At 43.7% G+C, this 26,595-nt stretch overlaps 1 protein-coding gene across 2 annotated transcripts in view; it reads left to right on the top strand.

Moving 5' to 3' along the window:
• LOC146797519 (inter-alpha-trypsin inhibitor heavy chain H3-like) overlaps positions 1 to 26,595 on the top strand; it is a 415,853-nt gene that overhangs the window by 172,678 nt on the left and 216,580 nt on the right. For both annotated transcript variants that reach the window (XM_085624536.1, XM_085624537.1), the window contains exon 13: positions 9,702 to 9,832. In XM_085624536.1, the coding sequence (XP_085480662.1) occupies positions 9,702 to 9,832 (131 nt within the window). The remainder of the gene's footprint in view (positions 1 to 9,701; positions 9,833 to 26,595) is intronic.

The raw sequence follows: 26,595 nt of genomic DNA, 5'->3' as shown, positions 1-26,595 counted from the left end.
ATTTAAGGGCCTGGTTATGAGCTCGGCGGGGGCATCCCATCCACCGCATGACAACATCACTGTGGGGCTGATGGTGTGTCGGCAGTGGAGCCCCGTTGGCGGCGTGCTTCGGCTCTAAGAGAGAGCCTGAAGCTAATGCCAGCTGCACTGCTGTGCCTCCTGCAAGTCGGGTGCACTGTTTCCATGCAGCATGTCATGCATGGCAAACAGTGCTCGCAGCAACAGTGCAGGCAGAGGGGGCACAACATGGTTCCCCAGCCACAGTCCACATGGGTTTATTCACCCTGGGGCTTTTTTTGTGGCCCTTTGCCTGCCTTACTGTGAACCTTTTCATGGCAGTGTCACTGCCATTAAAAGGTTGGCAGAAAGGCAGGTCATAATTCTCACAGTGGTGCCCGTGCTGGCACCGCCAACATTGACCGCCGCTGTCCCCACCACCGCCACTGCGGGAGCTCAGATCTTGGTGGTGGTGGTCAGGAAGCAGTCTGGAGGTGGTCTCCCAACCCGCTTTGTAATCTAGTGGTCAGACCACCAGGTATGCGGACGATCGGACAGCCAAAAAGTGAATAGGTAAGTCCTTTATTAAGCATTTTTATAGTGTTGTTTGTGGATGTTTGGTATAATAAGATATGTTGCTGTTAGTAGTTTACACTAGTTTGTCATTTCACATTTCTTACCCTGTTTTAATAATGTATTACTATACTAAGTTAAATTGTGTGGTGTTAGTTACATTTTGATGAATAACTGTTATGTACATGTACTTTTGGGAATGTAATGTGTTTTGCGGGTGAGTTTTGTCAATTTCCTTTACAGGTTTTTGTCAACTGACGCGTTCTATGGGCATTTGGAGTTGTCGTTTTTTTTATATAAAGGAAATCAATTTGGTTTATAACAAACCAATACTTTTTACTTTGATTCCCATTTGTAGGGTTTCCCGGCATGCTTTATTTTGTAAAACCATTTGTTTTTATGGAACCTTGATAATCGGGAGTACTGTGAGGGATTTTAATTGAATTGATTATATTTCTGCATTTTGGGGGGGGTTAAATTAATTTCTCAAATTTTTTGTGGATTATTAATTTTTGTTACATGGAGTCCGACAAAGATATGCAGCTACAGAACCTTACGATTTAATGCTTTTATTTATTTTGGGTAGGAAATGTGATATTACATTGTATATATTAAATATATATGAGTGTTATGTGGAATTGTGTGGATTATGTGTTGTTATTATTTTATGAGATTAATTGAATTTTGTTTTATCTATTTTGGTTGGTGATAATTAAAATGTAAAAATAATAATTATGTATAATGTTATTATATCAGTTTTTATTAATATTGGCATTTTAAACATTTTGACTGATCTAATAAAATATTATATTTATAATTTTTAAAAACACTAGATTTGGTATGTTGGTTTACAGTTTGTGCCTTACCACATTTCTTTTATAATATGGTTTTGGCTATAATTTCTTAGCAATGTAGTCCTTTGCACGAAAGTTTAACTTCAAATTGTAGCATGTTAAATATTCTTTTGGTTTGTTTGCTAAGTTTATGGCCAATGCTCCATTCTTAGTTCTTGGTAGCTGTTCTCTTTTTGGAATGATTCTATAAATTTGCATAGTGTAGATTGAGTTCTGCCTAGTGTGTACTGGAAGGCATTGCGCTATTCTTTCACTGCATTGTTTGTTTTAGCTTCCTGTGCCAAGATGCAGTCATAGACATTCCAGATGGTGTATGGAATTTGGCTTGGCTCCTGGGTGCGGAGCGATGCAGTCTGTCAACCCAAATGTCTTCAAAATAGTGCATTAGGGGACTAAGTTTACCTTCATGTTGATGGTAGAAAGGGCTTTCTATTAGTAGATTGTAGAGTTTGGCTACTTCTGTGACAGGGACATAGGGGCCTTATTGCAAATTTGGTGGTCCTCCTATCGGACTGCCATCGACACGCTAACAGGAGGACGGTCAAGCACCCCCCTGCCGGATTACGAGTGTAATCCATGGCGGGCACCATGGGAACTCAACATGTGCCTCCCTGCATGCACCCCCAGGCCTGGGAGCAGCCGGAGGCCCAATTAGGGCTCCCTCAGTTGCCTCTCTGCCATCCTCTTCATGGCGGGCTCACCACCATAAAATGGGCGGTGGAGTGTCAACTCGGAATATGCTCAGTGGTACTACAGCTGCACCATCAGCATATTCCTTGCCATTACCAGACCGCTATCCCAGAGGGATCCTTGATTCCGGCAGAGCTGGCGGTCTTATGGCAGTCCGACCAGCACACTCATGATATGGCAGTCAGACTACCAGTGTGACAGGGGGCCAGACTTCCACCATGAGTATGGTGGTCCTGTGGGCCGCTGTACTCGTAATCAGCACCATAGGCTAGTCCTGTCATATTTTTGATTTCAAAGGCAAATTGGCTGTAGAATATTCTACACTTAGGGCCCGATTACAGGTTTGGCGGTCTGAGGACCGCCAGCCAGACTCGTGGGGCAGCGGTGGCAGTTTGGAACCGCCACATTATGACCCTAGTGGTTGTGCCGGCCTGGGGCCACCGAGTTTGCTAGGAAGCCGGTTCCCTGGCAGTTGCGCAGCAGTCAAGAGGCATCTCTATTGAAACAGTGGCAGAGAGGAATGAAAGGGGGCCCTTCAGGGCCCCCATGTGCCTCATCACTTGTGGATGCACACAACATGTGTCCCCCTGTGTGCATGCACAGAAGTTCCAGCACTGCATGGACATTCGAGTCCATGCAGTGATGGAACTTCCTTTGACGTTCACATTCCGGTGCCTAATTTATAGGCACCGCCAAGGGAACAGCAAAGGAAATGGCCACCAATAACTTAAAAAGTTATTATTGAGAGGGTGGTCTTCATTCAGCCTTGGCAGAGCTGCACCGGTGAAGAGCCTACGCAAAATCGTCAAAGTCGTAATAGGGGCTTAGTGCAGATTTTTTGAGCTGTCTCCATATACTGTGAAATGATAGCAACAGCGTTGTATAGCTGTACAGGTGTATATTTTAGAATTGTTTGAATTATGGCTTGTTCAAAGTCTATAATTATTTTTTGGGATAGTAGTATGTTGTTGCATGATTTATATGGTTTAAGCGTTTGTAGTAAGTGCTGCTTTGTTTATTTGTTAGTGGGGTATGTATAAAAGAGATATTTTTGTTTTGATATTCACCGTGTATGGTGGATATATGAGTAAATGGTTAAGTACACATTTTAAAGGTCCCATCCAGGTTTCACATTGGCTAAGGTTCATTAAGTTGTTTGCTGTAGAGTATAACAGAATTTGTTTTTCATTATTTTGGTTGCCATTTAAAAGAAAAGGTTCCATGCTGTGTGTAATTGTTAATTGTTCAGGTATGTCTATGTCTTTTATGGGCAGGTGGAGTATCACTGGTGACTTTTTTAGTTCATGCAATTAATCTTTTTAAAGTGGGGTTAGGGGGTAGTTACCCTGTTATATGTTTGTGGACTCTAGGTAAGATATCCTCCAAGATTTTTCTTGTGGGTTCTTAGCATCTAGTGCTTGCCTCTGTGATATCTTGCAATATTTCAAGTACTTATATTTCAGTTACATTTGCAGGATGGTTGTGCTCTTACATGAATTACAACATCATTTATTATAGTTGCCCTCCCATAGCATGCATTAGAGTATTATTTAGTAAATTATCAGGTTATAGTTTCTGATGATGCACTCTCTTGGCTTTATCTGTAGCCAATGGGATATAGTAACTGCTTTCTTTTTTGTGAAGTGATAAATTTGGCTGTCTCTGTCATTACATCTGTAAGTACTGCAATAGAATACATATGTTTGTCCGTATTACAAGTTAGGTGGTCTTACCGCCACAGGACGGCGTCTGTGACACCTAGGAGAGCGCTGCGCTGGCTGTCTCCCATCTGCCATAATACGAGTTGGCTGCAGGGCCAGCAGTGTGGCTGCAGTGGTCTTGCAGTGCCTCGCAATGTATTTCCATATATATCGATGTGTGCACATTTTGATTGCTTATGCATTGAATGCACACATACACATGATACATATGGAAAGATGCCACCTACACATTACGGGGTCCAACCCATATATTGCCAGTCCCAGCAATGGGTATATGGTATAACGTGGACTTACCTATGTATCGCCGCAGATGGGGTCCTTTTCCTCGGGGAGAAGATGCTGCTGTGTAGGGGTGACCTGGAGGAAGGTATCCACCTAGAATCGGTAAGAATAAACAGAACAGGGGTAAGCATGCACCTTAAATCCTTTCCTTCGGCCTTCCTTTGTGCGGCACTATGACCACGGCAGTTGGCGCACGGAGCAGCCAACCTGTAATATGGACGGTGGTCTTGCTCCTCTGGACTGCTCTATGGAGGCTGCAGGACAGAGGCTGGTGGTGTGCTAGCGGTGCCGGGTTGTCCAACTTCAGACCCTGCACAGGCAACACTCCCAACTTGTAATATGGCGGATGAACCACCACCGTGGGACCGCCACCGCCGGTATGGCAGTACACGGACCGCCAAACTTGTGGTAAGGCCATAAATATCTTTTTTAACGTTTGCACATTTGCCATTAACATGTTTAAAAAAGTATTTACTTCTATTTTGTAAACTTACACGTATGATCTGGTAAGATGTTTGATCCGGTTTTGCAGCTTTTCTGTCGGAGGTGTTCCAATGTGCAGCAGGTGCTTTCTTTTCTGTTGGTTGTAATAAAAAAACCTAAGTTACATTTTACATGGTACTTTGTTGATATTTTGTAGGGGTTGAGGCCGTTACGTTATTTTTTTTTGGTTTGTGGTACTTGATATTTTCTGGTATTTTTTCTGTTTTCAAGTTGTAGTTTTCTTTTAGGAGGTCTGTGTAAAAAAGATAAAAGCTGGATAGTGCGTTAATATTTATTTGCTATTTTATATTTTTAAGTTTCCTAACAGTTACATTTTAGTTTAAATACGTGTTACTTACTTGGTTAGGCAGTTGTTAAGATGTACATTTCCCCGTCTTGCAGTGTTTTTCGTTTTTAAAGTATTTTGTTGTTCTAATTAGTGTGCCTTTTATATTGTTTATTTAATTGTTTGTTTCATTTTATTGGTTACAGTTGTTTATAGTTTTTTTTTTTTTGGGTGGTTCATATGTGTGTGTGTGTGTGTGTATATATATATATATATATATATATATATATATATATATTCACTGAAAAAACCATAGGTTTCACACATGTTATAGTTAGCGGAAATTTTACTGATAAAAAACCAATGAAATTCCCCCGTTATAGTTAGTGCAGGCAACTATAACTCACGCGACCGCAATCCTCTGCTGATGCTAATACTGTATTTAGACACTTATTTGCCCATGTCTTCTTCCATACATTTTTAGCTATACATATATTACAAATATTTTTTTTTCATAAAGACACATATGTCATCAGCAGAAGATTGCGGTCGCGTGAGTTATAGTTGCCTGCACTAACTATAACGGGGGAATTTCATTGGTTTTTTATCAGTAAAATTTCCGCTAACTATAACATGTGTGAAACCTATGGTTTTTTCAGTGAATTTGCAAGGTTTTTTAAATGCTAATTCCTAACTATAACGTGTGTGAAACCTATGGTTTTTTCAGTGAATTTGTACGTTTTTTTAAATGCTTAGTTACTTTACGCCATTCGTGGCGTGCGCGCCCACTTAACGCAGTTCGTTCCGTGCGTGCACGGTGCGCTTCGCGCACCGCGCGCCCACTTTACGCAGTTAGTGCCGTGCACGCACGGTGGGCACGCGGTGCGCTACGCGCACCGTGTGCCCACGTTACGCTAGATGGGCCATGTACGCACGATGCGCTTCGCGCACCGTGCGCACATGGAGGACATATGATGCACTTCGTTTTGAAAGGTAATATTTTAATTTTTCGTACGTTGTTATAAGCCATGCACAAATGGTGCCCTTCGGGCACCATTTGCACACGGGGTGGAGAGAGTGTGGATAATTTTATTTTTTATTATTTATTTTTAAAATATTTTAGTTTAACTCATCTTTAATAAACAAAGGACAATTGGTGCCCTTCGGGCACCAATTGCACACGGGGTGGGGAGAGTGTGGATAACTTTTTTTTTTTAATAATTTTTTACCGTACGCGTACGGTAGCATAATCGGCGAAATTAGCGAAAAAATTAAAATTCCGTTTTTGGCCTTGGGGGATCTTTGGGGACTCCCTCAACATTGCTATGTGTGTGGGAGCTGTCTAAACAGCCCCTTTACATGTTTTTGTGCTTTATATTTTAAACTTCACTCTCAGTGCGAGAGAGAAAATGGCGGCCGCCGCTTCCTGGTTTCGGCCGAATCGAATGTTTACTAAGATCTAAGAGCCAATCAGAATCGCGCTCGCGCACGCCACCGTACGCGTACGGTAAGCGTACCGTAAGCGCACCGTAAGCTGGCTCAGATATATATATTGATTTAAAGGCTATTTTCTCAGAATCTACTGAACAGATTTACACCAAACCTACAAAAGGCACTTCCTTGACCTGAGGACTACCTCTCTGCCAAATTTCTAGTAATTCTGTTCAGCCGTTCGGGCTGTAGCCCTGTCTAAAGGTCCTATGGAAAAATGCATGGGAAAAACGCATTTTGGGACCCCCCTTTTATCTCAGCCCCCGCTTGACGAATCCCCCCGAGACTTTCAGGGAAGGAGCGGAGCGGAGCGCCCCACCTATTTTGAAAAATTCGCGAGGATTCGTCGACCGGCGCCAAAGTTATTCAAAATAGAATGTTGCAGATTTCCTATGGAAACGTGGTCCTAACTATAACTACCTACTGGCGACCGCCAGTAGGTAATATATATATATATATATATATATATTTATATATATATATATATTATCTACTGGCGGTCGCCAGTAGATAGTTATAGTTAGGATCGTGTTTCCATGGGAAATCTGAAAATTCTATTTTGAATAACTTTGGCGCCGGTTGACGAATCCGCGCGAAATTTTCAAAACTAATGGGGCGCTCCGCTCAGCTCCTACCCTGAAAGTCTCGGGGTTATTCGTGAAGCGGGGGCCGAGAAAAAGGGGGGTCCCAAAACACGTTTTCCCCATGCATTTTCCCATAGGACCTTTAGTCGAAGGTACAGCCCGAACGGCTGAACAGAATTACTTGAAATTTTGCAAAGGGGTATTCCTCAGGTCAGGGAAGTGCCTTTTGCATATCTGGAGTCAATCTGTTCAGTATTTCCTGAGAAAATTGCATTTAAAAGCATATAAATATCTATAAGCGCACACCGTGCGCGCACCGTGCGCGCACCCTAACGTGCGCGAGCGTAATTCTGATTGGTTGTTAGATGTCAGTCAACATTCGAATCGGTCAAAATCAGGAAGTGTCGGCCGCCATCTTGTCTGTCGCACTGAAAAGGAAAGGTGGAAAAAAGGTGGAAAACGTGAAAAGGGGGCAGGGAAGACAGTTCCTGACCCCCTAGCCTTTGTCAGGGGGTCATAGAAGGACCCCCAAGGTTTTAACTATAACTCGCGCGACCGCCACTCTATCACAAGGATGATGTCATCAGTGATGTCATGAGTGATGCCACTGACCATGTCATGAGTGATGTAATATGTGACGTCATGAGCAGTGGATTGCGGGCGCGCGAGTTAGAGTTATCTGAACTAACTATAACGGGGGAATTTCATTGGTTTTTTACGAGTGAAATGTCCACCTAACTATAACCTGTGTGAAACCTATGGTTTTTTAAGTGAATTTGCAAGGTTTTTTAAATGCTAATTCCTAACTATAACGTGTGTGAAACCTACGGTTTTTTAAGTGAATATATATTTATATACAAACACCAATCCCCAAATGACATGCTGTATTCCCGGGGAAAAAAAAGTTTTTTTTAAACAAGGCCAGGCCCCAGGATGTGGTCCTCGGGGCCAATAGTGGCCTACAGAAGGGAGTCCGCGCGCCCCCTTCCCGTTTTTTTTTTTAAAAGAAAGAAAAAAATGCTAAGGCTCTGTGGGATGGGATCTGCAGGGCCCAAAAAATATTAAAAGAAGGGGGGCCACACAGCCCCCTCCTAAAAATATATAAAAAAAAAGAAAAGCCGGCATCTCGCCGGAGGCCCTGCACCCTCCCTGTACCACTCGGCAAATGTGCCCCCTGGCATGTTCTAACTAGGGGGATTAAGTCCCCTTCATTCCTGAGGGTCCCTGGGGGCCAACTAGCTCACCAGGTACCTCAGGTAAGTCCCACAGAGTGGGATTGCTGAGAGATGGTCGAAGGCCACGCCCCTTTTACACCACTCTACAAATGCGCCTCTTGGCTCACTGCTGGTGGGGCGATGATGTACTCTTGTGCCCTGAGCCTTTGCAGCCGCATCGTAATTAACCGGTCAGATTCTTTTCCAACCGCCTCATTAGGATGTAGGCAGTTGGTAAGGAATCTGACCGGTCATTCCTGATGGCTTCCAATGGGCTCGGAGAGCCTGTCCGCCAGTCGGAATGCTGCAAGTAATATCAGGGGCAGGCAATTCTGCCCTTGAGATTACAATGACGGTTTCTGACATATTTTCCATGCCGGTCTGTTCGACATGGAAACTGCCCAGGAAAGCGTCTTTGGGGGGCCCCCAGCAGTGCCCCCTGTGGTGCATGGTCTCTGGTTGGAGGCCGAGGGAGCACCTTGAGGTGCCTGCCATGGGGTGCTGGGATGAACCTCACCTCCCATTTTACATTCCTGACGGTTTAAGTCCGAAATGCAGGCTCCTATTGTTAAAATATATGAATGCAACGAATAGTGTTCGGTCACATCCTAACGGGGCGGTCGGGACCACCGACCGAGTGCCGGACGGTCCCATGACCGAGACGGTCGAGTTATTCCACCCAACATCGTAATGAGCCCCTCAGCATATATATTTAGTAATATTTAGGTTGGTGTATAGTTGTTTGTAGTTGATGCTATGCTTGGGGGGTTTTATTGTATATATTTAAATATGTACATTTTGGGGGTGAATGGTAAATATTCTGTTGATGTAATATATTTTTATTGAAATTAAAAATATGTGTATAACAAAATTTGGGTTTACTTAAAATAATTGTTTTATGTGTCAAGTATTTTTTTATTGTTTTATTAATGATTATTCAATTATTTTGGTGATAATATTATACTCGATATTGTGTGGATAGATAGGTAACAATATTTTGTTTCTGATATTTTTCTTTTTGATATATGTAACAATCGATGCTTGTAGCAACGATATTTGTGTTCCAATATTAGGGTTTTTTATAATTCAGTATATGGAGTCAATATTTTTATTATCAATATTTCATTTCCGTTATTTCAGTTTTTTGATATTTGTTGGATCAATATTATGTCAGTGATCCGCTTTATCACTACTGGCCCTTTTGAATTTAAATCTGAATTTCATAGAAAGCTTACTATCTAGGGTTCCACTCCATAGACACCCTTCATACATATGTACATACCTACACAAATACATGCAAAAAACTTGAATAAATCCATACAATTATTCAATTGTTACTCTAAATCGGTCTGCTAACCCAAGTCAAAAACCCAAAGTGCATGCAACAACATCTAATGGTTCACAGTATGTAGAAGGGATTACTGTCACTGAGAATAGAGATATCAATGACAATTAGCATCCTTAACAATGATGATCTCTGTAATAGTGATACATTATGATAATGATCATTGTAATGTGTTCATCAGGCAACCAACAACTTTACTTTCAACATGGAAGGAAAAGTAGGAGAAGCTTGGCAACACCAGCAGTATATTTTTGGTGAATACACTGAGCGGCTATGGGCCTATCTAACTATACAGCAGTTACTGGAACAACAGTAAGTTATTATGAGGATCTTTGAGGTCATTCATGATGTATTAGATCTTATAATGTTAACAGTGTATACTTGCAGGCTACACTGCCTTTCTAGGTTATGACTGTCCAAAAGTGTTATTGGTGCAGAATGTTACCTTAGCTGGATTGCAAAGTACCTTATTGTGTATAGTATTTGCATGAAATGAAGATTAAGCATAGTAGTCTTGGTTGCTGGAAATATAGCACTACAAGTAGGTCCTTGAGGATCTTCTTAGAGAGGAGGAATTATGACGGAGTTCTGCTTCTCATTCCTCTGGGCTGTCCTCAATATTTCCCTAAAGTTTCAAACAGAGATTTCACCTATGAAAAAATGCTCCCAATTTGAAACTAAACAGACTTGCAGCGTTCCCATTGATTTTATATTTCCAGTAGGAATAGTAGTTACTATTACTGGTCCCGTTGGAAATGACAGGCCATATAAACTTAGAGCTTTCAACCTTGGGAAGTGTTGAACATTGGCAATGCAAGTCAACATCTGATGATGAGTGTTAGACCTATCAGCCTTAGAGATGCTTTCCCCAAATCGTTTTGCCACACCTTTGTCATTTTTGCTGCACTCATTTTTGTTGGCATTAAGACTTTTTGCACTTTGCCACTGCTAACCAGTGCTCAAGTACTTCTGCTTCCTTCCCTAAAACATGGTTAAATTAGTTTATACCCAATTGGCATATTTAATTTACTTGAAAAGCCTCTTTTACAGTGGTTTACCATACACCCAAGGCCTGTAAATTAAATGCTAAGAGTGGGCCTGCAGCACTTAATGTGTCACCCACTTAAGTAGCACCATAAAAACATGCCCCAGGTCTGTAACTGCAGCCTGAATACAGCTTTTAACTGTCATGTTGACTTGCCATTAAAGCCCCATGCCAAGCCTTCATCTCTCTCTTTATTACATATATGTCACCCCTGAGTAGGCTCTGGGTAGCCCATAGGGCAGGGTGCTTTGTAATTAAAAGGTTGGGCATATACTTTAAATTTTTACCCTTCCTGGTAGTGAAAAACTCCCAAATGTGTTTTTCACTAATATGAGGCCTACCCCTCCCATAGGATAGCATTGGGAATTCCTTTTTACGTTTAATAGGCTGTAATTCCCAATTGGGAGCTGGTAGCTAGACAAGTTTGATGTCTTTGGAATTGTAATGATAAACCCTATTTAATGGTAAAGTGTGGTTTTTGATTGCAATTTTAAAGTATGCACTTTTAGAAAGTTGGCATTTTTCCGCCCCTAGCCCTTTTGTGCCTACCCCCTGGCATTGATCATATGACTGAAAATAATAATAACTTTATTGCATGATTAATTAAAATCTTACAATTAGAAAATCATCAATACACGACCATTAAAACATATCTATAATTCCGAAATCCATCATTACCCTTAGCCGAACAATTTCCACAGTGAGTAATAGAGAATACACTATATACACTAAATCAGTTCATCATTATTACAAGTCAACACAGCAAATCATAAAATAAGAGTAATTTACAGTTATAAGGTCATTACTTTTCTGCAAATTCGCATGTGCAATTCAAAGTTCTTCTCTAGCTATCAGCAACTTCCGATCTTACTATGCTCAAATCACTGACTTCCAATTTCATTTTTGCAAGAATCAGAAATTTTGTAAAATTTGCATTCATTACTATGTACTTTGGCTTAAAACAAACTACCAAGGCTTGTCTACATGATCGTACACCTCTATCATTAAAACAGTTGTTTAAATATTTAATTCTTTCATCCTTCATTGATGTGCAGCATATGGTCACATATAACTGACAGTTAGACTTTGCGAATTTCACCCAGATAGTCACACAATAGAGGGATTAGGTTTGCTTTGCCTCTACACAAAGGGCCTAAAGATCTCACATTGCCAGCTTCGTGCCAGGGCAGGGTAGGAAGGAAATTCCATGCACTTCAAATCCCCTGTCTAGAAGCTTCTCCCACCTTCCTGAACCAGGGCTCCGGGGTATAAATGTAGGCTCTCGGATACCATCTCTTCAGTGCACATCTGGACCTATGGATACTCTGCCAGGAAGAAGGACTGCTGTGCGCTGGATGGAATGTCACTCTGCTGGACTGCTGCTCTGAAGGACTGATGCCCTGCTGCTCTGAGGGACGGATACCCTGCTGGAGTGCTGCCCTGTAGCCCTGCTGCTCTGCTGCCTTCAGGCTGGATTCAAGGACTGGAGCTTCATTTGTCCCTGGACCTCCAGAGTCACTCATAAGAGCTAGTTTACTTGCCTCCTTCTTTTCGAGCCACAGGGACACAAAAGGCTTCCTCAAGCTTTACTCCTCGCCTGGATGCAGCCTGAGTGAGTACTGATCCTCAATTGTGCCCATCCACTCCAGTACCCTTAGAAGAGGTGCTGAAGGTGCCCAGATAACCCAAATCCAAGAGGGGGTCAACTTTTGGCAAAAAAATGCTCGGAGAACCAGGAGGAGAGCAAGGCCAACCTGCTTGCCTATCTGCCCGAGGAGCATCGCTGGTCGGATTGACTTTGCGGCTCCTCCCACTATGTTCTTCTCTGCAGCAGCAAATCCATTTCAGCAGTCCTTTGCAGACCTCGTGGAACTGTCTTTGGCTACAGTGCTCTGCCTCATCCTGCTGGAGATTTTCGACTTCCATTTCAGAGACTCAGGGCCTGATTACGAACTTGATCACAAAGCCTCTGACCTGCCGACTTACAATTAAGGTGGTTGGAAGTGAAACTGGCCAGTAATTCCATCTGGATTTCGAAGGGCTCAACGAGCCCGTCGGCCAGTTGGAGACAGGCCGGTATTCCATATAGAGGGCATTTTACACTGTCCATATAAGATGCTCCGTTTCCGGCAGGCCTTCCGTGATGGGCTTTCCAACATGGACAGCCTGTCTGAAAGCGAGTAGGTTGGCCCCTAGGAGGGTCCTCTTCAACCAGCAGCCTCTGGTTGGTAGCCGAGGTTCATTCCTGCACAGTGTGGCAGGCACCATGAGGTACCTGCCATGCAGTGCAAGGATGAACACAAACTCCCCTTTTCGGTATGGGAGCATGTGCTGCGACCAGTTTCCAACTGCAGCACAAGCTCCCATACAGAAAAAGCAGCTTGCGACCGTACCATTTGCGGTTGCATTGTATTTCAGCGGTCGGTACTGCTGGTCGGAGGCCAGTCAGACCCTGTCCGTGACGGTGTCTGGCGGACCCAAGTCTGCCTGACATCATAATAAGGCCCTAAGTCCTAAAGTAGAAATCTTCACTGTGGCTTCGACACAAGACTATCGCTATCACATGACTACGCTCTCTTCTCAGACATCTCCTGAAGCCTTTCACATCTGAACTTTACCTTCTCAGAACATTTTTCTCAGAACATTTTCTAAGTCTGAAGGTGAGCGCTGACCAAGCCCAATCCACTTTTTGTATCCAAACCGCACTCCATCGTGGCCGAATGCGGTTGGCACTTTTACTAAAACCTTAAAATATTCATAACTCTCGTTCTCCTGACTGGATTTTTGTAGATTTGGTGTCCAATAATTTATTAAAATTCACTCAAATGTCTAAATTAGTTTGGGATTTTCCTTATGTTTTCACTTTATTACTGTTTGCGTGCAGCATTAATTTATTTTTATTTATTTATTTAAGAGTTTCATATAGCGCTAGCTAGACCCAGAGGTATCAGAGCGCTTTACAACATATATTGTGAAGCAAATATTTATACAGTGTTACGATAGACAGCATTGTCTTGTGACGAATCTTGTTCCGGCGGTCTTGGGAACGAGGCTAAAAGGGATGGAGAACAGGCAAAGGAAAGTCTTGTTGTTGAGGAGTATAGGACATAAAGCCTGGCTTCTAGAACTGTTCACCCCACTCAAAAGCCATGCACAAAGGAGAAGCACTTGAGAAGACACAGACCTTGGGCTGCAATACTGAAATAAGGGACAACTCAAAGAAAGAAGACCTCTGACCCGCTGCAAAGATAGACTATGGGACTCTGAAACTTCAGCTGGCACCCATTACTAGGATGGGTCTCTATGGGGCCAGTGGCACTGGCTCCCTAAGAAACAGTAGGGAAATGAACCTGCTGGTGTTCACCGGATGGTTCCCTTGGGAATTATGGGAACTGGCCCCTGTCTCAGCTGACAACCAGATGCCATGTAAGTAGTGATCTGTGGGTTATGGCCAGGAGGGTGTTCGACTTGTTGTTTGTGGAGGCAAAGTGAATGATTGCCCTGAAGCAGGCGAGAATGTGAGAAGCCTATGCAGAGGATTGGTCTGATGAAGGGAGCCCAAAAATCAAGTTCACAGAAGCAAAGCTAAGCTTAGAGGTCATAAAGCCTAAAGAAATCGGTCCTAGTGGCTTGAGTTATTCACCGGTAGTAAAATGATGCCAGAGAATACCTCCAAAAAAGCCTGGTCCCTTGGGTGGACCAGGTGGAAAACTGAGCACATAGTGATCTGATGTTTTTTACAAGGAGGTCCAAGAGGTTTGGCACATCTTCATGTTTTTCAGTCACAATGGCGAGGTGCGTGCCTGGGTCCCCCTCCCCGAGATCCCCTACGACCCATATTTTGGCTCTGGTCGTAACTTGTTCCAGGGAGCCCTATACCACAGGGTCTGAATCTACTAAACAAAGCCCTCTTCTCACCCGTGCTCTTGTATGAGGAGACAGCTGCATTTTGCATCAAGGTGCATGCCCTCAGCTGGGAAAAGAGACACGATGGCTCCCACTCCAGCACAGATTAGTACAGTCTATTCAGGAGCCGGCTGAAGAGAGCAGCAGTGGACTCTCATGCATGAACTTGACAGTGCAGAGGCAAGGGCACTCAGCATTAAAAATTAAACAGTGCGGCACCAAACTGTGTTGGTGAACAAATAATAAAGGATCATGATTGAGGTGCAAGGGATTGCCCTATAAGCCCCGTGACCCAGATAGTTAAGATGGCTGTTAGATTTGGGGGTCTCTAGTTGGTAGAGGTAGGTACCTTTGACCAAATAGGGACCCTTGCGTCTAGTCAGGGTAAGGGGGTACACTCCTAAAATAACCCCTGCTCACCCCCTTGGTAGCTTGGAATGAGCAGACAGGCTTATCTCAGAAGCAGTGTGTAAAGTATTTGTGAACACATACAGTAATCCAGTGACAACACTACGGATGAACACCACGCAGGTTGTATATAAAAAATAAGTAGTTTTATATAGATTTAACACAAGACCACAAACGAAAAGAAATCCACAATACTGTACTTTAAAAATGGTAGAAATAGCTTAGTTCTCTTTAGATGGTAAATGCGACACTTATTGTTCAATGTACCTTGGGATGCGTAACGCTATACAATGAAAGTGCTGCAGGGAAGGTGATGCGTCGGTTCCGTACACGCAATAACAGTGATGCATCGGTTCCCTACTGTTGCATAGGAGGCGATGATGCGTCGGTTCTTCTTGGCGTGGGGAGGGGATGCGTCGGTTTCTTACTGCGCTTCCGTGGTGATGCGACGAGCAGCGCCGTGATGCGATGAAGATCCAGTGCAATGAAACAAAAATGGCGTCTTCTCCTTGATGTGACAACTACGAGGTGATGCGTGGACGCCTGACGGCCGTGCAGCGACTCTGCAAATCTTCTGAGTCACGACAAGCCCTGCGACATGCTTCTCCGGTGATGCGACGCCGTCTGCTGCGACGGCGACAGTCTTCTCCGGTGATGCGAGGTGCTTCGGCGATGCGATGCAACAGCGGCAGCGGCAACACCCTTCTTCAGTGATGAGACAACAGCGGCTGTGGCGGCAACACGCTTCTCCGGTGATGCGACAGAGTCTTCTGCGACAGCGACACTCTTCTCTGGCGATGTGTCGTGCTTAGGCAATGCGATGCGGCAGTGGCGACACCCTTCTTCAGTGATGCGATGACAGCGGCTGTGGCTGCGACATACTTCTCCTCCGTGAGTCGCGCTTCCAGCTCCAACAACACACAGTCTCTCAGAAGGCCCAACACAACAGCAGTCACTTCAAATTGCCTGCAAGGGAATGCAGGGAAGCTGGTTGGTGAAGTCTGTTGTCCCTGAGACTTCCGCAGGAGGCAAGCTCTATCTTCAAGACCTTGGAGATCCTTTACAAGTTGATGAAAGTAGCACAAAGTTCCTTTCTCCTTTCTTTGGCAGTCAGGCAACCACTGCAGGCCAATCCACCAAACAGCACTCAACTTAGGGATAGTCTCCTCCTCAGTTAGTTTCTCTCTGGTTCCTCTCCTCAGCAAAGGTTCTTCTTGTTTCCCAAAAGTGATCTAAAGTTCTGGGATCTGGGTCCCCCCTTGTATACTCATATTCTCTTTGTTCTCTGAAGGCAGAGAGACCTTTGCCTAGTCCAAACCAGTTCTGGTCAGTCCTGGATCACTTTGTTTACTTCTTTCCTCTGACAATGTGGGCCAGGGACATCAGATGCACCACAGGAGGTGGAGCCAGCATTGTGGAGGGAAGGCACAGCCCTATTCAGACCCAGGTGCAACTCCTCCTACCACTCTCCATGTAAATCTCTCTATTCAGCCTTGTGCTGACTCACCCTGTCTCACTTTCTAAAAGTGGTATTTTCAAACACAGAATGTTAAAACAAACTTCACTAAAAGATGCATTTTATCATTCAAAGTTATGGCATACTAAACTCGAATTTCAATCTAGTTCCCTGAGTCAGTTATAGGTCATTCTGGCCTATGAGGAACAGGCAGCCTTGCAATAGTAAAAAAACGAAAATGGCTGTAATTCACTATCAGGACATACCACACACATCAGGGCATGTCCTACCTTTTACCTACAATGCACCCTGCCCTTGGGCCTACCATAGGGGTGACTAATATGCAGAAAAGGGAAGGTTCAGGGACTGGCAAGTGGGTGCACTTGCCCAGTCAGCATGGCAGTACCAGACTGCACACAGGCTCTGCAATGGCAGGCCTGAGACACACTTTACAAGCTGCTTCTGTAGGTGGCACAACCAGTGCTGCAAGCCCACCAGCAGCCTTTGATTTACAAGCCCTGGGCGCACGCAGTGCACTGTAGTAGGGTCTGACAAGTAAACCACGCAGCCAATCATGGAGTCACTAATCCATACATCAATTTACAATAGGCAGAGCATATGCACTTTAGCACTGATCAGCAGTGATAAAGTGGCCAGAGTCATACAACCAACAAAAACAGGTCAGAGAAAGTACAGGAGGAAGGCAAAAAGTTCTGGGATGACCCTGCAAAAAGGGCCAAGTCCAACAATGGATTATCACACAAGGCCCTGAGGCAGTGTAACGAACCTGCATATTGGCCATTTTGGTGCTCCAGGAAGAACTCCACTAGCAGTTTATAAAGTGTTACGGGGGCTGTCAGGTTTGAGGCAGAATCAATTTTGCAGTGTTTGAGATTTTCTAATTTGAGGTTTATGGGTCCTATCAATTGAGTGATACTAAATTGACCCACAAACCCAGGAGAACATTTTAGGTGAGAGCCTCCTATTGACACATACTTGGTGAACAGAAAACATTATAATTCACATTGCAAGCTGAACCTAGTGTACATAATTAATCAACTTTCTTTTTGTAATGTGCCTTGGCCTTAACACGATTTTGGATAGCTTTCTTCTGTGTAACAAGAAGGTCTTGCTGGAAACTTGTGAATGGACGTGACTTGTGAATGGATGTGACTAAAGCTGGAAACATGAGTAAATGGAACCCGAAGGAGCAGCAGGATATAAGCAACCAAAAGAACCATGCAGTGAGTTATTATATGCAAATTCAGCAATAGGTAGTTTTGTGAATGGGTTCATCCCATTTATTTCACCAGGTTTTTTCGCCTTTGTTCACCTGGTTTCTGGACATTTACTTTGGGTAAGTATCACTACTGAGTCTTACTCATGGTAAATTCACTGTAATTGGATTGAGTGCATTTACCCCCAGTGTCCATCTTTTAACGTAAGGCTGCTGCCGTGCAGCGAAGATAAATGGCACTGGGCTGGTTACACAGTGACACATGTCCACATTCGTGTGAGCATGTGTGTGGGCTATGCATATGAGAGTACAGTTGTGTTCAGCCTGGTAATTCCACACAGGTAGTCTGGTTTAGAACAGACTCAGCAACAGTAGGGTCTGGCCTCGGGTAGGCCTTATTGTGTGTGGGCGTTCACAGATAGGTCAGTAGGGTTTACTGGAAAATATGTTGCGTTTTCACTGTATTATACATATGAGTAAAATCTGCCTTAAAGTGCAGTTTGACTCCACTTTGGCTTACACAGTCCAGAAAAGTGTAAAACATGCATACTGAGTTTGATTTTGCATTTTCAAATAACACACAAATACATCTTATGGGACGTCAATGATTGTCATATTTCTCAGGCTCAGCTTATAATCAGATTCCGGGCCTTCGTCCCACCTCTTGGGCCAAGTTAATTACTCTGCTTCCCAGCAGAGGAAACAAAGGCCACCCTGTGTAACATGAGCAATTATCAGTGATTAAACTCGTTCCTGGGATAGAAAAGGGGTGTGGGAGAAATCTACATTTGATAACTAATTATCACACTGCACCTGGGCTAGGTCAGCACAGGCCCACTTAAAAAAGGAGGAAACCCAGACAGCTAAACCCAAAACAGGAGGAGCTTGCCTGTACGTTTTGGTGGGAGGGTATCTGGCATTGATGTCAGCTGAGGGTGGAGCTGAGATCCTCAGAGGAGCTCTTGAGAGAGAAAACTTGATGGCTCCGCATTGGATTGCCCCAGAGTTCTGTGCAGGAGGTTTTAGACAAGGGTGGAGGGATGATGCAGCATCCTAGGATTGGCAAGAGGTGCATGGCATCTAGAACTTTCCACCCCACTGATAAACCCTTGCACAAGGGAGAGACATTAAGGAAGATTCTGGACTCTGGAGGTGAAATAACAGGGGGATGGCCAGCTGGAAAGAGGAGCCACCTGATGCTCCACAAGATGGAGTAATTACTTTTGCCCTTAGCTGACCCTCCGACTAGATGGAGGTGGGACCTTTATGCCCCATCTGTAATAGCTAGGGGAAGACCTGTAATCAAATATCCTCAAGGTGTCCTTCTAGCCGGCTGGAGGCCATGGGGCCTGGGACTATGGACAGAAGGGTATGCTGCAGTCTGGTAGGGGGGAGGCTGTGCAAGATGTCCCCACTAGCAGGAGAGGAGCACCAGGAGATAGGTTGAGGAGAAGACCTGTGCAGGGGGCCAGAACAACCACCAAGCTCTAGGCAAAGTGCACCATTTTAAAGGCCAGGAGGCCACTTGGCTAGCCCTTGCCACGAGGACCAATACGAGCCAAAGATCATCAGAACCAGTCCAATGGGGCCCGAATTAGGCCACTTTAAAGATTTGTTGTTTTTTAAATGGAACAAATGAGCAGACGAGCAGGTGGTGCTCCACCTGATCTCTCCTTCATACCCCTCGAAAGGGCCATGGCCCTGCGGCTGACACAGTCAATATTCTAAGGGAGGGGGTGTTAATAGGGTCCACTCCCTATAGGTGCAGAAATAGAAGTGTTGGCTCCATTGCAGCACAGAAGCTACAATCAGGGAGCCGGCAAGGTTGGTGAGTCTTGTGTTACCAATGATGCTCCCCACCAAGTGTGGTTAGACCGGGGCACTGAAAGATTAAAAAGAAAAAGTAAAAGGATCACAACTTCCATGTTTTGGGAAATTGCTTATAAATATTCAATGATCAGGCCTAGGAGTGCCCCGGAAGGGAGCTGGAAGTTTATATATTTTCTCTGTGGTGCCCCAAAGAGGTCCAGGGCCCCCACCCACTGCCGGAGCTGGAGCTTGTGCTCTTTGGCTCTGAAATGCTTGGACCCCTAGTAGTTGGCCCTATGGCTACATTGTGTGGCCTGTAGAGGTAAAAGAAACACACTGTTACATTTTGGTGAATGTTTTTAAAATTCCTGAATGATATGCTTTTGTAGACAATGGCTATTGATGAACATTGCAATGCTTATAGTAACAACGAATGTATTTTAATAGGGGGTGGCTGTAACTGGTGTAATTGCCTCTAGCATAATTCTGTGTAATTAACACAAAATTACATATAATCACTCTTAATTCCAGAATTTAGCACCCCTTTACTAGCACAGAATGCACCCTTGTGTCCAAAATGGCCCAGAGGATGCATTTTGCTCTTAGACAATAGCGCTAAATACAACCAGACTTGAACAGCAGGAGCCTGCAGTCACTCGTGCTTTCTAACTTTGTTGTTCCTGTCCCCCTGAGGTGAGTTTTTTGCTCCAAATTACTATTGAGTACTTAAGCAGGTGTAATCACATACTTTTGTTACTTTTGCATCACAAGAGTAATGCGGAATTACCAAAATGACTCTAATTACTATGGCAATATTAAAAAAAAAAAACACAGGCTCAATTTGTATATGGTTATTGATTCCATTGATTTTAATAGTGAACCCTAACAATGGCTTTCTGTTTTAATAATGTAGAGACACCCTAAAAAAGCCAATAGGCATGAGGTATAAATTAATGTGATAACCCATTGCCAAAGCCAATAGGCTATCTGTATAAAATGACACACCCTTATAGTATAATGTTACAACTGGTCTAGATGGGGGCATGATAATAATGGTGGTTCAGCACCTACTGGGGTGAAAGGTGATGTAAGGGTGGGTGTCACCAAAGGTTCTTCCAACCACCTGATATATATATTTGTGATTATATAGTAGTGTCTGTGTAATAAATATACTTTTCCTTTTTTTTTCAAAATGCTTTATTGACTTTACAAGGTATACAGAAAGCGTGCTTCAGAGTAACATTACGTATCCTAGGCCAAGTTTTGCATGTGTAATCATTGATTGAGGGTAATGTGCCTTTATGGATACCAAAAGACTAATCTCAACGAACAATGTCGGAAGAAAAGAGGACAGGCAAAAGAAAGCAAAGAGGAGAAAGAAGAGTGTAGAGGGGAAGGAAGAGCAACGGCTATGCGGGCTATAACAACGCTTTTGCATTTCTATGCATATGTTGGCACAAGTACACCCGATATTGGCAGACTTTCATAGTATGACATAGTATGACATAGTATAACAGCTTAATACAGGTAACACTGAGCATGGAATGGAAAAATACTGAATGGAGAATCTTATATTGAGGGTTATTATTGAGTTCCAATGAATTACAACTGTTAGCCCACACCAGCTTCACTAAGTAGGTCTTGGATTGCTCTGCTACACTACCCTGAGAGGGGCACTGGAGAATTTAGTTAATTAAATGCCGTAATTTGTTGAAATGGTCTATTACTACTATGATGGTGCTATGTTTCTTGGACTCTGGAAGGTCTACAATGAAGGTCATAGATATCATTGACCATGGCTGACTAGGATACAGAAGTGTTTGGAGCAGTCCAAAGGGTTTCCTCCTTTCATTCCTGGAATGAGCACTAAAATTATAACTATTTCAATAATCTTAGATGGCTTTTGTCAAATACGGTCACCACAAGTGTCTTTTTATCAAGTCTCTTGTCTTAGCTATCCCAGGATGCCCAGCAGTTTGAGAATCACGTTGTTGCAATTTTCCACTGGGAACAAACAGTATTGCATCATGATATAAGAGGCCTTGTTTACAGTTATAGTTCTTCCTGTATGCAATTATATTGATCTGTGTTCTCTTTTTATATATTGGTGAGAAAACCCTTGAGTGTAGTCTGTGGATGGGACAGAACTGTTTTCTGCCCCACTTACAATTCGAAGGGTTGCCTTTAGCACACTCACAAAATAACCTCACTCCAGCCTCTTGTTACCCTACACCACTTGGAGCCTGGGCAGGGGAAGGAATGAAATTTCCAAAACCAGATGTGTGGGTGGTCTAGACGTTTACAGCCACTTCAAAGGCTTGCACCAGGTATACATATTTGAACCATAGGCCAACTTTTCAGTATATTCCTGGACCTGTGGAGGACCACAAGAATTACTGGTATGCACTTCAGAGGACTTTCCTGCTCCTTGAGGCCTGCTCTGTATTTCAGAGGACTGCCCTGCTGCACCTGAGGGCTGTCTTGAGGCCTGTCTTGCTGCTTGATCCCAGTATTGCCATTGACTCCAAGGGCTAGTTCGCTGGCCTCCTGTATGAGCTACAGGGACATATGAAGCTTCAGAGACCTTGAGCCCTGCACCTGGCCTCTGTCTGGAGTAAGTCCTGACCCTTGTCTCCCCAAGTGGTGCCCAACCATTCCTGGACCCTTGGAAGTGGTGCTAAGGGTGCGTGTCCATCCAAAACCTGAAACTTTGTACTTTGAAACCTTTCTACCGAAAGTGGCCTGTGAAGCAACAGGAGACCAGGACCTACCTGCTCGCTGATCCGTCTGAGGTCCCTCATTGGTGGGCCTGCCGTTGTGGTAGCTCCCGCTCTGTTCTTCTCTGCAGCAGCAAAAACCTGTTAGGTGGTGCCCTCCTGGAGCCTGCATTGGCTACAGCCTGAAGCTAAGGTCCCGCTGCAGTTTTTAAACTTCCAAAAAGTGACAAAGTGCGAATTTAGAAATCTTCGCCTTGACTTCATACAGCTGCTTCCCAATGACGACGCCACCTCAGACATCGCTGGCTGCTTTGCCTAACTAATCAGTTCATTTTCTTCAACATGTCTTTGGCCCAATCCACTGCGTGTAGCCAACACATGCTTTGCACTGTCACTTTAGTGGTATCATAACGGGTACTGCAGCCCACTAGTGACATTTAACTGAGAGGCCCTGGGTGCATTTTGGCCCTTATTCTAGAGCTGATAGGTAAAATAGATAAGTTAAATATGCCAATTAGAGGTTTAGCCAATTTGACATGTTTTAGGGCACGGATCACAAACACTGGGCACTGGACAGTGCCCCAGTGTGCAGTTAAGAAAGCAACAAAATCTAGCGCTCAGTCGCGATGACCACCCAAAAATGAGTCTTTTCTACACCCTTGTATACCATTCTATTTCAAACACTCTAACAGTGTTGTAGGAGCACCGTGTTGATAGCAGCATACAGGTCCAAAATAACTATGACCACTTTAGAGGCCTGGCCTAAATTGCCCTTTATGAATTTGGCATCCTCAAGTAAAGCAGTTTCAGTGCTAAAACCTCAGCAAAAGCCGAATTGTGTCCTATGGCGTAGCTGGTGCTCTTCTAAAAATTGCGATATCTATTTGTTTACCAACTTTTACAGCATGTGTGAAAGAGCTGGCAGAAGATAAATTGATGTCATTTTGCTTGGGATCAGGAATCAGCTTTCAGTTTCTTTAGAACGGGTAGTGCCTATGCTCTCTTCCAGCTTAATGAAACAATCCTAAAAAGGCAGATACTAGTTAAATATGATGTGTAGAATAGGATTTATTATGTACAAGACTGATTTTAGAATCCAAGGAGGCAACGGTCAAGAGGTGAGCCTGGCCTGCAAGTCATAATTGCCTGACCATATTCCTCCAAGGAAATTATTTTAAAAGCTGCAAAGCTAGGGCCAGCCAACCTGCCCATCTCTTGCTGAGAAAAAGGCTGGGTTGGTGAAGCATTAGTCAACAAAATTAGCATAGATGTTTTCTTCTTTCTTTTAATCAATTTTTATTCAGCTTTACATATTGTAAATCTGCACAGCGTTTACAGTCAACATGTACATCAACAATGCTACATTTGTCAGGTTCCTTTATTTTACATATCTTCAATGGGCTCATTAGGTCTGCTTCATAGAAAGTGTAGACTGCTTTTCTTTTGTTTCCATTCTACCAGCTCTGAACTCACCTCCACCCCTCAGACAGCCCACTCCCGGAGTGTATATTGTAGCATGCGCTCGCCTGACTCGCATGGGTTTCCCCTGTCTGACATTTTGTATGCTCTCCACCGCCTCTAAATTTTAACAAATTTATTCGGAGAGCAGCTTGCCTCATTAGTGAAGATGTTTTCAATCTTATTGTGAAAATAATTCAATACAATTATCGCAAACTGATTGAGACTAAGTACATTTTTGTTGATGCACGACAGGAGCTTGAAAAAAGTGGACAGCTAAAACAATTTCCTCAGCACATTGATTGCACAGGAAATTTGAGCAGTGAATGCTTTCGCCTGAGTTTTCTGAATGAGTCTCCAAAAGTTCTTTAAAGCCTCGTTTTAGACCACTTTCTCCAAAATGTCAAATTGTTTTAGCCATTTCTGTTCCAGCTGCTTACAGTGGTGTTTAGCCACTTTAACTTCATGGGAAAAACTGAGAGCGGAAGGTTTCAATTTCTCATAAGATCCTCCTTTTATATGAACCATTTGATTGATTCCGTGGAGGAGGTGATCGTTGAAAGAGAGAACATCTGCCTCTTATTGCTTTTTAAGGAGAGAATATAGGAGGTGAGTAAGACTGGTAAGTTACACTCAGATATTTTATGCCAAGGTCTAAATGAATTTGCAGATCTATAGATCTATTGTTGCACACCAGGATCTGAAATGTACCGGGTAATAGTCGGACCAGATCCAATGCGCTGGGCTGTCAGCATGCAACGAGGGGCAATTAGTAAATAAATGATCTAAAGTATGGCTCGCCTTGTGCGTGGAACCTGAGACCGCTTGGATAAGATTTAGATCCGCTAAAGCTTCTTGTTGGGTGTAATTTTAATTGTGAAAATCTAGCCATCGTTCACCCCCAGACCCTCAAGCTGAACTGTATTTCAGGGAAGGTGTGAGCAGTAGATCACAGCAACAGGCCGCATGAAATATCGAGTTCTGACAATATACTGGATGTTGGTTCAAATTTCTTTGCTGTCTGACCAATCCATTAATCTATGCTCAACAGAGTTGGAAGGCCCTGGCAGTATAGTGTTGGCCACTGGTTACTGCCAGAGCCAGTGATAGGTCAGACTGGTGAAACATCAGAGAACTTGAGGAATGTCCATGCTGTAGGTACTGAGAGAGAATGAAATTCTTGGAGTAGTGTCCTGAGCCAAATACCACTCACACAACAAGGTTAGTGTCACGTGGGACTCTGAAGTCTGCCAAAAGACACGTGGACTGAGGAGGAAGTGAAAGCTGGTACTGCCCTGAAGCAAGGTCTTGAATACCCAATTTCACATTGCTGAAGAGTGCTCAACACAAGTGTCCAAGCAGAGAAGAATGGGTTGCACCTCTAACCTCTTTTGTGGAGTCACTGTGAACAGTGAAATAGACTGCATATGAGTGACAAATGGTTCCACTGGTGTGCTATTATAAATTAGTCTGGCATTCAGGGATCTGGGTGCATGTTAGTCACTCATGTGACCACCCAGGTGAAAACTCAACCAGCACTGTCATGAGGATATGATCCAACTGACGGTGATCAGTGGGATCTGACTGGCAATTTATTTGAAGGGGTGTTCCACACCACATAATTCTCTTGTATTCACCAAGTAGAAGAACTGCAAGCAACAATTATTCTACACCTAGCTCAATGGCGTGAGGATGGACAGGTTTGAACCCCAGCTTTCACCCAATAGCAAATCACTCACATTCACAGTGGACTTAGCTGCAAGGAAAACATTGCCAAGAAAGTCAAGACAGACTGATACCAGATCTTTCTATTGAACAAAGTGAAACCATTCCCTTCAGAAAGTGATTTCAGAACTGGTGTTTAAGACCTCAAGGTCTCTCATCTGATTATGGCAATGTCCTGCTCCAGATCCTTCTGGACTCCACACTAGCTCTTCGCAAGGGCATCCTACACGCTGTATCAGACTTCAGCAAGGGCCTGAAGAAATATAAATATGGCTTATTGCCACTCCCTGCCCCGCCGTTATGGAACTCCACTGGCTCCCTTTATGAGCCTGCTGCGTCTTCAAAAACAGCTGCATCATATGCAAAGACTAACGGCTAGGGATGTTGACCTCAAATCTGGAGACCTGGGTTTGAGTCACAGCAATGACGCTGAACATCCTGTGATTCTTGGCAAATCACTTAATCTCCCCGTGCCTAACAAAAATGAATGTGTTCTCATATAATGCAAATGGTCTGATACACGATACCCGATTTTGGTCAAGTTCGAGCTATATTAGGCTCTGTTAAAAAAAACAATAGCAGAAATAATTGAAGATAAAATATGTAAAACAAATATCAGATATCAGAGGGTTGTGAAAGTTTACACTGCTGTGACTGTGCTGTATGTGTGAAGGGAAAGGTTGACCTGCCAATAAAACCAGTGAACATGGCTTTCAACTCTAAGCCCCACCAGGGCCAGAGTGGCAACTAAAAGTAGTGCTGGTGAAAATGTTTAAACCAGGCTGCTCCCTTTGTCCCTCCGCCAGTCACCCCCTCACTCTCCTCTCTACTGTCTATCCTCTCTCTCCTGAAACACCTGCTGTAATTAACTCTGAGAAGCTGGTGAAAGTGACAAAGGTGTCAGCTGCCCTCTTCCAATGCCCTGGGGAAATGCCTAATTTAATAAATGTGCACCTCTGCCATCTTGATAGCTTATTGCTAAACTAAACAGGTTGTAGATTTGTCACCCGGAGAGTATTGTTAAAGTTTGCTTCTCTACACTAGTTCACCTCTGACGCCTTCGCGTTGTGAGTCTTTAAGTAAGGGATATCAAAGGTAGTGATAGTGAAGTCTGCAATGCAAACCAAAACAACAAAACGCAACCTCCCAATTCCAGGTATTTGGAAGTTTGTGCTTGACCATGGTAACTGTACAAGCCGAAAATCAAGCTAAGGCCACGATCAGTCACGCAATGACATACAAACCACAAATAATATTTAATGACAGTTACATTTGGGCCTAGTTTGATGGTATCTGATGCCTGATGATACAAGA

The sequence above is a fragment of the Triturus cristatus genome, chromosome 9, assembly GCF_964204655.1.
Source record: "Triturus cristatus chromosome 9, aTriCri1.1, whole genome shotgun sequence".
Lineage (NCBI taxonomy): Eukaryota > Metazoa > Chordata > Amphibia > Caudata > Salamandridae > Triturus > Triturus cristatus.
This window is presented reverse-complemented; position numbering and strand designations above follow the sequence as displayed.